The following is a 15,838-nucleotide window of genomic DNA, read 5'->3' on the forward strand; positions in this document are numbered from 1 at the left end:
GTCTTGGCTTTAGTTTTACCTAGAAAGGCCACATGTTTTCAAGGAAATGTTCTTACTCCAAATGATGTTTGAAACTTTGCTTTGGTCATAGGCATACTAATTATTCACGTGTCTATTTGCTATTATATATACATTACTTTTCTCACTCTTTCAAACAATAATGAAACTTAACTTCTATTAAAAATGTGGTTGAGAAGCTATGATCGATATCCACCACAATTGCATTCTCAAATAAGCAAGGAATATTTATGCATGTAAAGAAAGGCAGGCAAAATTGTATGTCTCAGTCAAGCAGACCTTTCATAACTATGTTCAGGGGTTCTCTGGTCTTAGTTCTTAAAGGACTCGCTATTTAAAAATACAAATTCCAGTAAAGAAGAAAGAAAACATTACAGACAAATATAAAGAGACAAACTCTGACCATGATTGCTGCACTTGTTCATTGGACTAACAGGACTGGAAATCAGAGCCCACTACAGTTGTGATAAAGAATTGCCCCCATGGAATTTAAAAAAGCCAGCTATTACCTACTGCACACAGGTTAAACTTCCTATTTTGATTTGGTCAGTGGAGGAGAATAGAGAAGGGAACTCCAGACAGAGCACATCTTTTAGGGTGCTTGTCCTGAATTACAAAAAAGACAGAGCTTTCATTTTCCCCCTTTTGTTCAGTGAAATAACTATAAATTTCCCTGTGGTAACCAAGATACAAGTCTGATTTTATTTATGTTACCACTGGCTCAGCCTTAGCATGATTTCATACGGAAGCAGACCATATTATGGAGCCAGCTAGAAGGACAGAACCCTGCCTATCCTTGTAAAACCAAAGCAGGCAGATTATTGTGCAGGAAAACTACTTCTTTATCTGGCTGGGAAAAGCAGAAGCAAGAGTTTGACTCACAGGGGACACATACCAAAGGAAGAAACTCCTGGATCTGACCGGTAAGTGATTCTAACCTGAACAATCACACTATTTTTCTATCATCAGTATATTTAAGTACTGGCTTGTGTGTTCAGAGGGCTCCAGAATCCTTCAGCAATTACTGTTTTGAGGGAGGGCAAGAAGTATATTACCAATGCAAAACTTTATGCCCACCTCTGTCTCTTAGGGCTCTCAAACAGAAGGTGGAAAGCTGAGACCTAATCAGTAGATTTATTTTTTTTCTCTGATAAAAAGAGCAAAATACAAGATGACAAGGTCAAAATGAGAATGACTCCACCAACTGTTAGATTGTGAAGGTCACCATACCTTGACTGATCTTTAGGGTTAGGAACTTTAGGACAACTCAGTAACAGTGAGAAGGAGAAAAAGCTCTGTGGGGCTTTCAGTGGGATGGTGGGCATGTCTTCTGTAGGGCAAAGATAGAAGCAGAAAGAAGAGTCTCAGACACAGTCTTGGTGAACTCTATGGATGTGGGAATACAACTGCAGATTTGCTCACATGCAAACACAAGGTGCGGTTACAGGCACCCAGCAAATGAAGGAGAGGCAGGGGAGAAGGAGAAGAGCTAATCCTATACAGAGAGATATTTGAGAGCAAGTCCCAAACCCAGGCCTGGGGTCTGCTCCTCCTCATCTCACCCACAACTGGCACCTCCTCTCGCTGAGACAAAGTGGGGAGAAGGTGGGATTGGAACAGCACTATACTGACAGTCCTAAGTGTTTGGAGTGTGTGTGTGTGGGAACCCAACAGTCCATCACACACACACACCAGCCAGGAGATAATTTTCAATTACAAGGAAAAGTTAAAATACCCCATCCACCTTCTCATTTCCCTACCTGCTGCACAAGGCCATTTTGCCTGGGGACTCTTAGCCCACGGACAAGGCACCAGCTAACCGTCCTATCTGCTTGCAGCACCCTGTGTGAACTGGAACAGGTCACATACCCTTCTGGCTGGAGATCACTCCTGGAAGCAGGGGAATACACTGTTTTCCCCAGGGAAGGAATGTGATGAATGAAAAGGAAGGCTGAAACTCACTTCAGCTAACCAGCGACTCCTGCAGTGGAAATACCTACAGCTGAGCTAAATGTGCTGAGCTCCTGATCTGGTTAACAGAGAGAAACAGGCACCATGGGGCAACTAATCTCGCTCCAAAGTGGGCAGCTGAAATAGGTCAGATACACTAATACTAGAAGAGTTCCTCTCCTTTGGTTACAAAAGGAAGCTGACTAGATACTTTCACTGCTCAAGTCTACTTTTAATGGGATGAATCCCATCCGCAGTCCTTTTATAAAGTATTCTAAACCTACTAAAAATTGCTGTATGAAACGCCAGTGCACCCTACAGGATCTCTGGGAGTATCTAATGGGAAAAACAGGAGGGGAAAAAAAAGGGGGGGATTTTAGAATGGGATATTTTATTTTGCAGCAGCAGCTAACCAATTCTATCTTCCATTTGATAGATGACTTGGTGGTTAGTGCATGTGTGCACAGGAACCTGCCTTGCCAGCTTAGCACACTAAAGAAAGGCATATACAATACTTAACATGATACATAAAGGAGCACCTGATACAAAAAGTCTTGCGCTGTTGCTTTGTCGTGTTTCTCCAGTGTATCTGTGCCTTGTGATACATCGGTAGTTGTACAGTCCATCTTCATTCTGTACGTCTAAAATATACAAGGCTCCCGTGGATGTGATGAGAAATCTAGGTCCTGAAAGACACAAGAATTTGCAGTGTTTAAAATATCTGCAGGTTGGTACTGTGTTCCGCTTGCTCACACTGAGGGATGGATGACACAGGCTGGAGGGTCCTAAAGGATTTTTTGCCAGTGTGTAGAAGCTGCCAGTTGTAAGTTTACTAAGTACTCACTGCAAATGCATATAAAGATATTAATGCATGTGCACTTCTTGTAAAAAAAAAAAAAGGTAGGGATCTGTAAGGAAAATGTGAGGAAAGAAGGAAAGAAACGTGCCACGGTCTGTATCACAATCAACAAACATCCAAGAGACATCTGAAATAAAATACACAGTAAAGAACCAAAGTGGAATTTAATCCAGTTTAATTCAATATTAATATGATGGCAATTCACCAGCAGAGCTGTATGTGTTAGAAAGACAATCTGGGATGGCATGCATAATTAAACAATATTAGCCAAAATGGCAGTTGTTGTCCAGGTACACCAGAAAATTGAGGGGAAAAAAGATCATAAAAAGTAAAACTAAAGGGATCAGTGAAAGCAAGAGAAACTCACAAAAGGAGAAACCTTTTTACCCCAAGAATATGGAATGTATTTGCTAAAGGATGCCAGCCATAAAAGCCACATACTGCACAGCCCTGCTCCACAGCCTGCTTCAGGTGTGATGGGAAAAAAAGGACAGCAAAACCAGCTTTGCTGATGTCGCCTACCCTGCTGACCCCGGGGAAGCTGTACACACCCGCGCTAGCTGCAAGCTGGACAGCACGAGTGTCAGCAACAGTCTCACCCTACCCTGTCCACGTTCCCAGTGGCTTAATGCACTCCAGACCTCATCAGGACAGGCTGAGCTCTCTGCAGCTCACTGCTTCCACAGCCAAGCCACTAGCAGAAGATGAGTTAATACATTACCTGATCTGCTGTGGAGGTTTAGGGTTTTTTTTTCAAATCATATTGCAGTCTGTGATTAGGGAAGCAGAATGGAAGCAGGTAGACAGACTGTGTTTAAAAGAAGCATTTAAATAAACAGCACAGAATGTGATATTTAAAATCCAAAGGTTATTTTCTTTTATTTTTAATTCTACACAGACAAGTTGATTTCTGGAAGAAAATGAAGTCCATTGAAGTGACTGCCCCCTAAAACTGAACAAGACTGACAGACTCATGGTCAGCATTTCTCCTAGTGTTCATTTACATTGAAAATAATATAGTTGAAATTCTCTTCAAACACATATTTTTTGTTACTAACTCAAGAATATCTGGAAAATGTAATGGTACATATGTACACAGATGCAGTTTTGATCATTTGACACCTGCACAAATGCCTCTATTGTGTTGTAAATGCATGTTCTAAAAGCAAGGACACGAGCTAACATCTACATGGTACATGTTTACTCTAAAGCTTTGCCCATATTACGATAAATGGAAGCAATGTGGTTAGAATGCATTGCAGACTTGGGCCTCACCTGACCACTCTTTTCATTTTAAAAATACTGCAGTCTAAGCTATGCATGCTTTTCTAAAAATTTTACACTGGAGAAAATATCTTTTCTTTTTTATATCTGCTATTTTTTCTGTAGTAACTGGTAGGTCTTACGATGTCCGTGCCTGTACCTATGTATTATAAAATATACGTGGCTTCAAAATTAGGGAAGAGAATAAACAAAGATTAAACCCATTATGAAATAATAATAAGTAATGTGCAGTAAAGAATATTTCTTTTTCTTCAGAGGTCTATTTGAGCAATGACTTTTTAATAATTAAGTGTAGTCAGGGTGCTTGCTCATAAATGTATTGGTGGGAAACCAGTCCAGCAGAGAAAAGACAGAAAGGAAACTGTAACATTACAGAGGGCAATCTCCTTTAAACCATGATCTAAATCAAATGGAAAAAAAACCCAACCCTTAACAACCATTTAATGTCACAGGACAGGACCAACTGTTAGAGCAGAGACTATTGAATAAAACAACATAAGCCCACCTCTCTCATCCTTGTATACATACTTAATTATAAAATAACCACACTGGTGACTTATCTTGGCTGATACTGTTCTCCTGAAAGTCAATGCACAAGCATGAAAGCAGTTAGACCTTTGGAAAAGCATAAACCACACTGCACATATCCTTCTCAAGTGCCTTGTTTGTTCAAATACGATGTGCCATTACGAAGAACTAAATTAACAAAATAAATCTCCAGAACGGAGGCATAGAAGATGTTGAGCCACTTGCCTGCTACTGAAGGAGAAGAGCTAGGCAAGGGAAGGTGTGAAGGAGGAGGGAGGACTGGATGGCAAGAGCACTCTCCTCAGCAGTGAGCAACACTGTATTCCAGACTGGGGGTAGGGGGTTACAGGAGAGGAAAGTTCATTCTTATACAGAGGCCATACTGACTTCATATGCCTCTGAAAAATTAATTGCTTGCATACAGGAAGCTTGTGTTTCAACACAAATTAGTTCTAAACAAACTTACTGATGAGTGTAGTAGGAAAAGCACCTGAATAGGTAATATTTCAGTGTCACAGCTAAGTGTCCAAAATATGGTATTGAAAAGGTTGCACGAAAAAAGAAAAGCTACATCGCATCTTATATTTTAACAGGTTAGTTGTAATGTTTGGAGGAAATTATATAGACGGTTAATAAGAAGAAGATAAACCAACAGAATGTGTTTTACCTAGCTTCTCCATTACTAAGTTATTTATTTACTAGTCACAAAATACCTTGGCTTCACCAAACATGCTAATGAGGTTTTCTACAAATACCAGTCAGCTAACAGCTACCTAATAGCAACCAGAAAGCATAGCCTGCAAGTGCGCCAGCAGTCACTTAGTGAACCCCAGTAACAATCACAAGATTGTTCTTTACCTGCTGTCAGTCTTATAGCCTAGCTCCAAAGCCACAGCAAGAGGAATCCCACCACCTCTTAGGGAGGCAGGCTCATAATGATTCACACAAGAGCACTGCTTCCTGTTGGTCACAGAACACTTTTTCTTTTTGTTGTTGATGATTCTCACACTGACTTCTAGATATAATGTAACATCCTATGCTGAGTATTTCTTCGTTTCCCTTTCACAGTCCCCAATTACTCAGACATAAACACTTGTCCCATTCCGCTGTCTCCTCATCACATATAGCTACTCCACATCTGTACCCTTTAACAACATTTACCTTTACCCCTAACTCTAGGTGAGAAGGGTGTTTAGAATTGTGGTGTGAAAACCATGGGCTGTTTGGCATCTGTGTCACATGCAGATTCTGCACTACTGCAACATTCATAAAGCAAATCTATCTTTGCCAAGAAATATGTTATAAGGACTATAGGTAATTAAAGCACAGTTGTTTCTCTTAGTCTGTAGACAGTGTAAAATGACAGCTTCAGGAGATGGGAATCACATTTAAGGACTTTACTTGGGGTTAATGATGGTAAGCAGCAAAGGCAATCTCTTCTTGCTTCTGTTTCCAGCTGCGTGAGCATTAACCAGCTCTGTACTTCAGACAGCACAGCCAGTTCAGACGTGTGCTTGCCCACAGCAATGCTACTCAGCTGGCAGGGATGCCTGGCTGCTGAACCAGTGCTGCGCATACCATGCAGACATGTCCTCTGCAGCCTGATCAAGACTGAGATCATATTTTTCAAGCTGGGATGTAATTCTGTTACCAAACTGTGCTGGGGTAGATGTCAGTGAAGAGGCTGCTCAGCTGCCATCACATCACAGGATCATGAACACATAAAATGGTGCTCCAGTAAATCCGCACATGCTCCGCATTTGTGTCAAGCAAGTGGAACCTAAACAGCTAAGAGGCAGAAATGTGCTCCTTGTACAACGGCTTCACATAGCTTTCTTTTTCTGGGATCCAATTTCACCACTGCTAAATAGATAATCCCATTTTTACAGAGTCTCTCTTATGGAGACTATCAGTATGCAGAAGTTTAAGATCACACAAACACATCCGAAGTTTAACAATTAATTCTTTCCTCTATGCTTCTCTAAAGCTCTCACTATTTTCAGATTCTCTGCACAATTTTGAGACACGGTCTATACAGGCCATTGTTAATAATTAAATGTGCCTCTTTTATTAGGGTAAGCATGAATCAACTTTCACAGAAATTAAGTTAGATCAAATTCAGAGCTTTCCTTAAAACTGCTGAAAGCTCACTTCCTCAGGATTTCTACCTTGTACATGTTACTGCTGCTAAAGCTTCCTGTGGAATCGAAACTGGGAAAACATGGGGAATGGCTACTGCCAGGTTAAATAAGATGTGTAGGTTTGTGGGCTCTTCCCAGACCCCATAGTAATGACTTGTATTTGCAAGTGAAGCCTTCCCTTCTCAGTCCTGGAAGCAAGTTTCCTCAGGTGCAATTATACATCTGGGTCAATGATAGTGGGTACAGTTATTAAAAGCCTGCCACATAATAAAAGGGGTTTGTGAAAGCTGTGCAGAGCCAATAAATTGTTCAGTGTTATCTTGCTATATTTTCTAGAGAAGTTATGAACATATTTGAGCTATCTAAGACTGCTTAGATCATCTTCCTGTTGGAAATTACTCAGACAATTATATAATAAAACCTTCACTTAAAGGATCATCTAGAGATTTTTGCCTCACCCACTTTAAAGATAAGTAAAAGCAAATAGTTATTGCCACACATCAGACGTTACCCACAGTATACATTTCTCACCAACACACATTGTGTATAATTGCAGGGCTAAATCTTTTCCTTTTCCTCTCTTCTTAACAAATTTTGCATACTTAGGTAATGCTTTAATAACCAATCCTCCCTTCTATTGAAAAAATGCAAGACAGAAAAGATGACAAAAAAATAAAATGGGAAATGCATGTAATTTCTGTCATCTTCTAAACAGAAAGCATTTTCATTAAAACTGACAGGCTGTCAGCTGTGACAAAGCCAAAGTGTTGAGTGTTCTGCCTTCTGTACTTCAAAAAGTGTTTAGAAATGCACCAGGATGGAGATCAACAAGCTCTTATTGCCCTGTTGATCTAGAGGAGTGCTTTCTTCTTGAGGCGCATTTAATTTAATTGCTCTTGCTTTGCTGTAACAAAGTCTACATTTTTTGACTCACCTACTTAATATGCCAAATAAAGATTTTTTTAAATGGAACATCCTTTGAGACAAACTGAAGGTTTTTGTTTGTTTGGCTGTTACCAGGCTTCAAGGAGGGCAGGCAGAGAAGCCTCCTTCACAACCCTAAAAAGAACACTGTCAAAATATAGCTCATAATTCCAATTTATTATTCCTCCTCAGTAGTGTTTGTATTAATCCCTTGAAAACTTGATTATAATAATTTCAGCATCTGATTTTCAGAGAGGTTGAAAGCTTACATCTTTTTTGGCTTTCAGTGTTTGGTACCTTTGAAAACCTGGTCCAACGTCTGTAGTATGCATTTCATTCAGAGTTCAAAGGATGTGAGGAAACCTTACTACCTATTGCCTTGGTAAGGTGGGCAACCGTAGTAACATATTACTGTTTAAAATTTAAATGTTTTACAGAGAAGATTACTGAGATACATGGATCAATGTACACAAGTCAGTGGAAAAGGAATGGAACCCATAATCCTTTCTCCCACATCCCATCTGTCATTAATACATAACTTTGCCTCACTGTGGGACTGAAAAAAAAATTTATAGATCCAAGGACTAGAAACACCATTAAAGTCATTTATTCTCACCTTTCGTGTTTCACCCATTAACTTCTGCACCAAGTCCATATCTGGAAGTTAAGCTATAGCTTTTTTAAAAAGACATTAGTCATGATTAAAGATTTCTTGTAAGCAGAGAGCATGTGATACCCCGTGGCAAATTATTCCAATGGTTAATTATTCTCACTTTTGAAAGTGAGCCTATTGTTTGTGGTCTATCTGGCTTTGACCCCAGCTATTGGATCTTACTGTGCCTTCATTAAAGATTTCCTTTGCAATCAGAAATCTTCTGCCCATTTAAGTACTTTACAGAATATGAGGAAATTACCTCTTAAACCATCTTTCACCTTAATTAATTATACAGATTGAACTTCCTAAATCATTTACTGGGAATTATTCATACCTTGAAATATTCCGGTATGTTATGCCTAACACCTTAACAACTTTTTGCAGTTCTTTTTCACATTTGGATCATGCACCTAAGTTCAGTAATGGTTCTGGCAATAGTGAGTATCACCACTCTCCTCTATACAAATTTTCCTTCCATTTATGCGTTCAGGAATTACACTAGTCTTCTTCTCAATGGTAACTTGCTTCAGTTATTCATTGAAAACTGTGATGCCTTTTCAGAGTCATGGATTTAGAGAACAGATTTCCCCAGCTCTGCAGATGCAACCTATTTTCTGTCTTGACACTAAAATTGGCTGTAGGAAAAACTACGTGTTCAAACCAGACCTCTTTATCACACAAGCCCTATGCAACACACCAAGCCATGTCATCATTTGCCATTACACCGTTTGCACAGTTTGCATACTTCATCAACGTGTCTTTCCTTAACTAAGTTTCATTCATTACTTGAAACTTTAAATTCATGTCTTCATCTGAAATATTACAAAACCACTTGATCTGGAGATACATATTTCAAAGTAGTTAGACATTGAAGAGAACAAATTGGGAGGAGACGGAGGAAACTGCAATGTAGCTAGGCTTGACCAACCTGAATTAAGGGCCCCAAATCCCATGGCATTTTAGAAAAACAGCCCTCATTTTACTACCTGCTGACTAGTGCCCTAAATAACCTAATGACTTCTTTAAAGTTAGGCTGCATTAGCAAATCATGCATTCATTTCTCTAAGTGATGAGGTCACATTAACAATTATGAAATTGCTCTTATGCAAGGTTTTAATGCTTTCAATTAGACTGTATAACATCAGAGATTAAAATAAAATTTTACAGGTCTGAGTAATAAGTTAAAATAATTCTGTTTAGGTTTCCTATGTGAAATTGTTCTCATGTATAATTCATAAGAAAATGTGAACACCTTCCCGTCAAATTAGCACATAATATCCTTGTATGAAAATGAGCATATTTAAAACCTGTAACATTAATTATTCTTTTCTCATGTCCTTTTCCCCCAGCATGCTGGTAGTCTTTAAATAGGGGTAATATTATCCTCAAGATGGCTTAAAAAAATCATATTTGGTTTTCACTTGGTTGGAAACACATCTAATGGCATTATGTTATTGCAGTCTAAACTGGGTTGATAGAAATTAAGAGAACAGATGGCTGTTCTAATCATGTGCCAAATGATAATATAGAACAAATAAACTTTTATCAGCTGTACTTGTCACCTCTGCTGGATAGAACTGCTTCTGCTAAGCAAGTTTCTAGCCTGACCTGTGCACACAAGAGGAGAAACCTCCCCACAAAGCCAAAGCAGAGAGTAACCTATAACTCAGTTTTATAGCACTGCTACAACATTATTCTCAAAGCAAAACAATCTGCTGCTCTGGGCACAGAAAACGTGCTAGAAGCAGCCATGCTTAAACTGTGCCCTGAAGTCACAGCCCTGTAAATGCTTTTGATACACAAACCAAAGATTAGATGAGGAAGGAGCAGCACATAGGGAAAGAAGGAGGTAAGGATCTCACTTTTCTAAGGACTACTCACATAATGTGCACAACCTACACGAGACACCTGGGGTGTTGCTCACAGTAGGTGATGCAGATGGTCAGAACATGACTGCCCTCCTGTGAGCAGCACAACCTCCCCCTCGGGGATGTAGCCAAGCTTGCAGGCCCTGCTAGCAGACCTTACAGAAGATAAAGCTAATTTTTTTTAGCTCCTCATATATTCATCAGCTCTGGGGTTTACAAACAGTACCTTTGGAGTGTGTTGCCCCTCTCCCTGTCTGGGACACAACCTGCAGCTGACTTCCAGGAAAACTGGAGCAGGAGGAAAGCCACAGGCTGCCCTCCAGCCCAAGGGCAATGAACTTCCTTACTCAATTAGAATTAAATTAGCCCCCCTCCGTGTTACCACCTCCAGCCTTCAGGCACTCCTGCTGAAGAACCAAATGCCTATTTGCATTACAGGGCCTGGTGTTTGTCTCTCACAGACCTGAGTTTTGATAACTAGAGAGGCCACCATGAGTGTGACTCAGTTTCTGGGATAAAAATTCAGTGTCAAAGCTTCTCAAGTGTTACCATAGTACAACATGGAATTAAGATCTTCCATCTTCCCGTCCTGACGCAAAGAAAGAAATAAGCATAAAAACCATAGGACATGGTTGTCTGAGGCAAAGTGGTTTGCTGCCATATTTGATCTATTTTTCCAGGCTCCTCAAAGCTCACAGAAATGCAACTCTATCATAAGACTGAGCATGCAGCTCTGAAGTTCTCTTCAGTTCCAAAGCAGCTGGTTTTCCCTTCTGTTTGGTTCCATTTGTGTCGTCACACGCACCCACCCACCCACCCCCCCACACACACAGACACAGACACACACCCCTTTTTTTTTTTCCTTTTTTTTTCCCCAGGAATTAAATTTGAGAATTTATAAAACTAGTCAGCAGCCTCACATGAGTGTGAGTTAAGGACACATAAACATTTCCAGTCCTATGGCCTGACATGGTTCCAATTGTAACATAGGTGGAGTCTTAACATTGCAAAATTTATGTAGCACTGATAGCTCAAAACTAAGACAGATTTTTTTCTTACACCATCGTTCTTTACCCTCCTCTCCCTTAGTCAAGTCCCGCCTCAAGGAACATCTATTTTGGTGGCATTTCAGTCTGAATAAGGGTGTACAAGTAAGTCTGTTACTGATTAGTCACCCTGCCCCTCAGCCAATGGAGGTCAGAGCTGCTCAGTGTGTCCAATCCAACCATCATCAGCATGTCTCTAAAACGTCAGGAGAAGAATGGAGCAAGGTCATGCAGTATTTTCCACTTGACAGTTGAAAGTAGAAGACCTCAAAGAGGAAAACAGTTAATATAGAATTGCTATTATTTTGGTACCTATATCTCTAAAGGAATATTAGGGACGAACCATGTCTTTGTGCATCTCTCCAAAGAAAATGGATTTAGAAAAATCTAGATGCTGTGATGTTTACTTTTCCATTCCAAAATGGCTTACTGTCCCTTGTAACTTGAGATTTTGCCATAGCTATAGTTTCCAGATTTCCCTTAACGTTTTGCATGCCAAATTACTAGCTAAGACAAAAAAACCTGCCTATTTCTTGCATTTAGAACCATAAGGTGAGTAAAATGGAGACAGAAAGGCAGAAAGAAACAAAGAGAAAGCAAAAAAAACATTAAAAAAAAAAAAAAAAAAGCAAAAAACCCCCAACCAAACCAAGACAGAAAGAAGATGGTGGGAGGGAAGGAAATGAAACTCCATTTTGGGGTTTATAAATGGAGCTGAGAGAGATTATCTGCTGAGTCAGTTACAGCTCTATGATAGGAACAAGAGTTGTGGTACTGTGTTGGGTTCACATTCAGACAGGATGAAGCCTGAACTCAATGCTTAGAAACGAAGCAGGTCCTGAATACTGGTGATAATTTTTATGGTTTTAACTGCTTTAAAATCAACTGTAAAATGAGTTTATTTCTGTTTCTGTAATCACAGAATAAGGAAAGACATACAAGCATTAGTGCTATTATATGTGTAGTGCTATCATCTTCTGAGTAAGTTTGGATACTGGGATAATGGCAATTCTGAAAGACTGATTGTTAAGACAAATTATTCAAATCAGAACACATTTTATTGCCCCCTCCATGTTTCTGAGGCAGCAAAAATGTATTTCATGCCAATTGTTCATACCAATTCCACTTATATTACATATGCAGTATTCAAGTTATATAAAGGAAGAATAAACATGGTCTTTTTTTAAAAAAAAAAGCATAAATAGATGCAGGAGTTGTATTTTTGTGTACACAGGCTATATTATGTTAACTGTTACTACTTTACGATTGGATCATATAAATGTGACCGATCACATAATGTTTACATTTAATTGTTCACCCTCTTAATCTTCTATAAATATATTAGGCATGAGCAGCTACAGTTCTCTACCAACTGTTGTCTCTTGTTAACTGTCAGTCCTCCAGGATATTAATAAAACTGCCATAATCTTTAATACTGCAGTTTTAGATTGAGTCCTTGCACACGTTGCTGTAGAAGCTGCTTTCCCTGTTTCAGCTAGAAAGCCAGCAGATAATTTTAAATCACTAGCTAGTTTTAGGGGCTCTGATTAAAGAGGATTCAGTTTTGCCCATGATATATAGAGCTGTCTGGAGGATTAAAATATCTTCCCTCAGGCTTTTGATGGTGCATCCCAAATAAATAAATAGCCTGGAGCTGACCAGTGGCTTAGCACAAATAAACTTATGCTTTACTCTTTCTACATCAAGAAACATAACTCATCTCTCCTTCTATCTGCATGCAAATTTAAACACAAGCTTGTTAAGTAAAGGGAGAACCTCCACCTCCTCTGGCCTGAAAGCAGTTGGTTTATGTCACCACCATCAAATGTCTACCTTAATAGTTTATAGCTTTGAATTTATTGTATATGCAGAATATGTACCGTTACAGGCAATGCGATCAGGATAAATCACACCAGCAGCACAATTATTTTGACTAACTGCAAATAATCAATATTGTGCTACATTAATTAGAGCAGCTGCAGCTCTGGGGCCCCACATGTTTAACCACATTTATTCTGCAGGTAACTGTGAAAGTAATGAAGCATCTCAACCTGACGGAACAATTTTATGAGAAATTTAGAACAGTACTCCATTCCCTTTATGAAAAAATCTATTCAACAATTCACAGGACATCTGAGCTTTCAGAATTTTTAAGGTATACGTAGTACCTAACAAAGACTCATATGGTACATTCTAGCATAGTATTTTCACCTAATGACTTATTTGAGAGTGTAAAATCAGGGAAACCTAAACAGGTTAATTTGGTTTTAGGGTAATGACTTGGGAAGGGGTTATTATCTTCCTCACTCAATTTTAAAAAGTAAACCTATGTTGTTTGGATCAAAAAACCCTCAAAATAGTCACTGCAGGAAATAGTAGCTTCACTTGGAATTAGAGCTAAAATAAATAATTTCCCCTGGAGACTCTTGGCCAGTCCCCTGGGGAAAGAGTCCAGTGATCAGTGAAAAAAAAATTAAAGGAAGAAAAAAGCAAATAATCATGTACATTTCTATCTTTTTGAACAAGACAACAGTGTTAAAGTCTGTGGAGTCACCTTTCAACAGCTCTTTAAAAATCAAATTATTTTCAAAAATTTCCCTTGCAATTAGCTGCACACTACTTTTCCTCTAGAAACTTGCCCTCTCTCATGCACACTGATTTCCACTCTGAACATACCCAGCCATGGAATACGGGAACCTACTTCTGTCACTGGTTTACCCTTCCACACAACGCAAGTGAGGCACAGAGCTCCATTTCACACCTTTTGTGTTTTTAACTTCTTTCAGCTCTGACTACCACTCATTCACTTACCACTTTTTTAAAATAGCCACCTGATAAGCTAGTCCCATCCTTTAGGAATCCATATACATTTTTTTCAGTATAGAAACATACAGAACCTTTATTGGGTTCCTATACAGCACAGCATCAGAACAATAGATGGAGCAGTGTTTTGAACAGAAGAGACAGAACATCAGGATGACAGTAGTAAGAGCAGAAGTATGTAAAGATTGTTCTGTGCTGTATAATGAAACAAAAGAACTCCTGCGGACCCTGATCCAGTGAAACTACCCCATAAAGGAATATTACAAAAATAGCAGCTAAGTATTATACAAGATGTCACATGTATAATCAACTTTGCTGGAAGAAAAAAAAACAAAAACCCACAACCCAACCCACACTTATTTTAAATTGAAATAACTGCAAGCAATTCCTGAGAATTTGACTGCAGACAGTATTGCATCAGCATATGGGGATTTAGCACAGCATGCATGCAGACCTCACTTTTTTTGTAAGTTACAAAGTTTTACAATTCTTACAACATTGCAAAAATCAGAAACACTTTGAATGTGAGTTTTATTGTAATATTGTAAGTAGAATGGTTATCATGCTATTCATTTCCTGTGCTTTGTCAATTAGGTTCTTTGCTGACATCTTTGGCAAACTAACTTTTTAACAATAGCAGTGGTTCAGTAAATACAACTTTTCAGCATGGATTAAATTCACAGCGTGATTTATACTAAGCATGAAGATTATGGGATATTTCAACCCAAGTTAATTTCAAAGATATATGTTAGATAAAACTATGAAGGATGTCTAGTTCCAGACCTTCTTGTAAAGATTACTTTGATTCTACACTATTACTTTCCTGGCAGCACAAAGGAAAATATCATTATAAGCACACCAAGTATCATTCCTTCAGAATAAATGTAAGTATTTTAGGATTTTTTTATTGTCTTCTCTGAACTGCTTAGAGAATCATGACTTGGAAGCCTGTCTAGATATAAGGAACATTATGCAAATATGTCCAAATACATTTCTCAGGTAATTTTCATCATTTGTCTATTTTTATTTGATTAGGAAATTAAGGCACAGTAAAGCTAATTGATTTGCCTAACCTTATCTTGTATGTTTGTAGCAGATTTGGGAACCCTGTATTCCAGTCCTGGGCTTTTGGCATAAAAGCATCTTTTCTTACTCCTCATTTTACATGCTGTGCCTGAAGACCTGCCCGATACTATTCAACCCTTTATGTAGGTACACAAGGACACAGTTTGAATATGTAAAGCTCTGTGTATGAGCTAAATGTTACTAATATTCTACTCTTTCAATTGTCAGTGTTCGCACGCAGCTGTACCTGTTTTGTTTGCACTGTTGCTCGTTTTGTATGAAGGCCTTGGAATAAATTATTTTGAAAATACAGCCTTTGGCCAAACTGATGTTTCAGACAAGCCTGTGTTAAACATTCTTCTGCTTTTCCTGAGCCTTTCCTCCACTTAAAGATACAATTAGTTTCTGTTTTGTTAACCCTTCCAGGTCTGTTTTAGGGTTGCATGGCACTATTTGTTAAGACAAGGGAGCCACTGTAATGTGTTTTCTTGTATCTTTTAAATGATGAATGTTAAGAAAACAGAGGTGTTTTAGAATGAACTACTTGCCAACTAATATTCTAAATATTAGACTTCAGGCTGAAATTCATGCAAAACATTTTTTTTTTCACTTCTAAAACTTATTTTTGAAGAAGCCTAGCATTAGATTAAAAAACAAAACCCAACAAAATAAAAATG

At 38.7% G+C, this 15,838-nt stretch overlaps 1 protein-coding gene across 3 annotated transcripts in view; it reads right to left on the minus strand.

Moving 5' to 3' along the window:
* Window positions 1–15,838, minus strand: part of DSCAM (DS cell adhesion molecule) — a 467,719-nt gene that overhangs the window by 181,192 nt on the left and 270,689 nt on the right. For all 3 annotated transcript variants that reach the window (XM_040585109.1, XM_040585110.1, XM_040585111.1), the window contains exon 4: window positions 2,508–2,654. In XM_040585109.1, coding sequence (XP_040441043.1) covers window positions 2,508–2,654 — 147 coding nt within the window. The remainder of the gene's footprint in view (window positions 1–2,507; window positions 2,655–15,838) is intronic.

Source organism: Falco naumanni, chromosome 2 (genome assembly GCF_017639655.2).
Source record: "Falco naumanni isolate bFalNau1 chromosome 2, bFalNau1.pat, whole genome shotgun sequence".
Taxonomy (NCBI): domain Eukaryota; kingdom Metazoa; phylum Chordata; class Aves; order Falconiformes; family Falconidae; genus Falco; species Falco naumanni.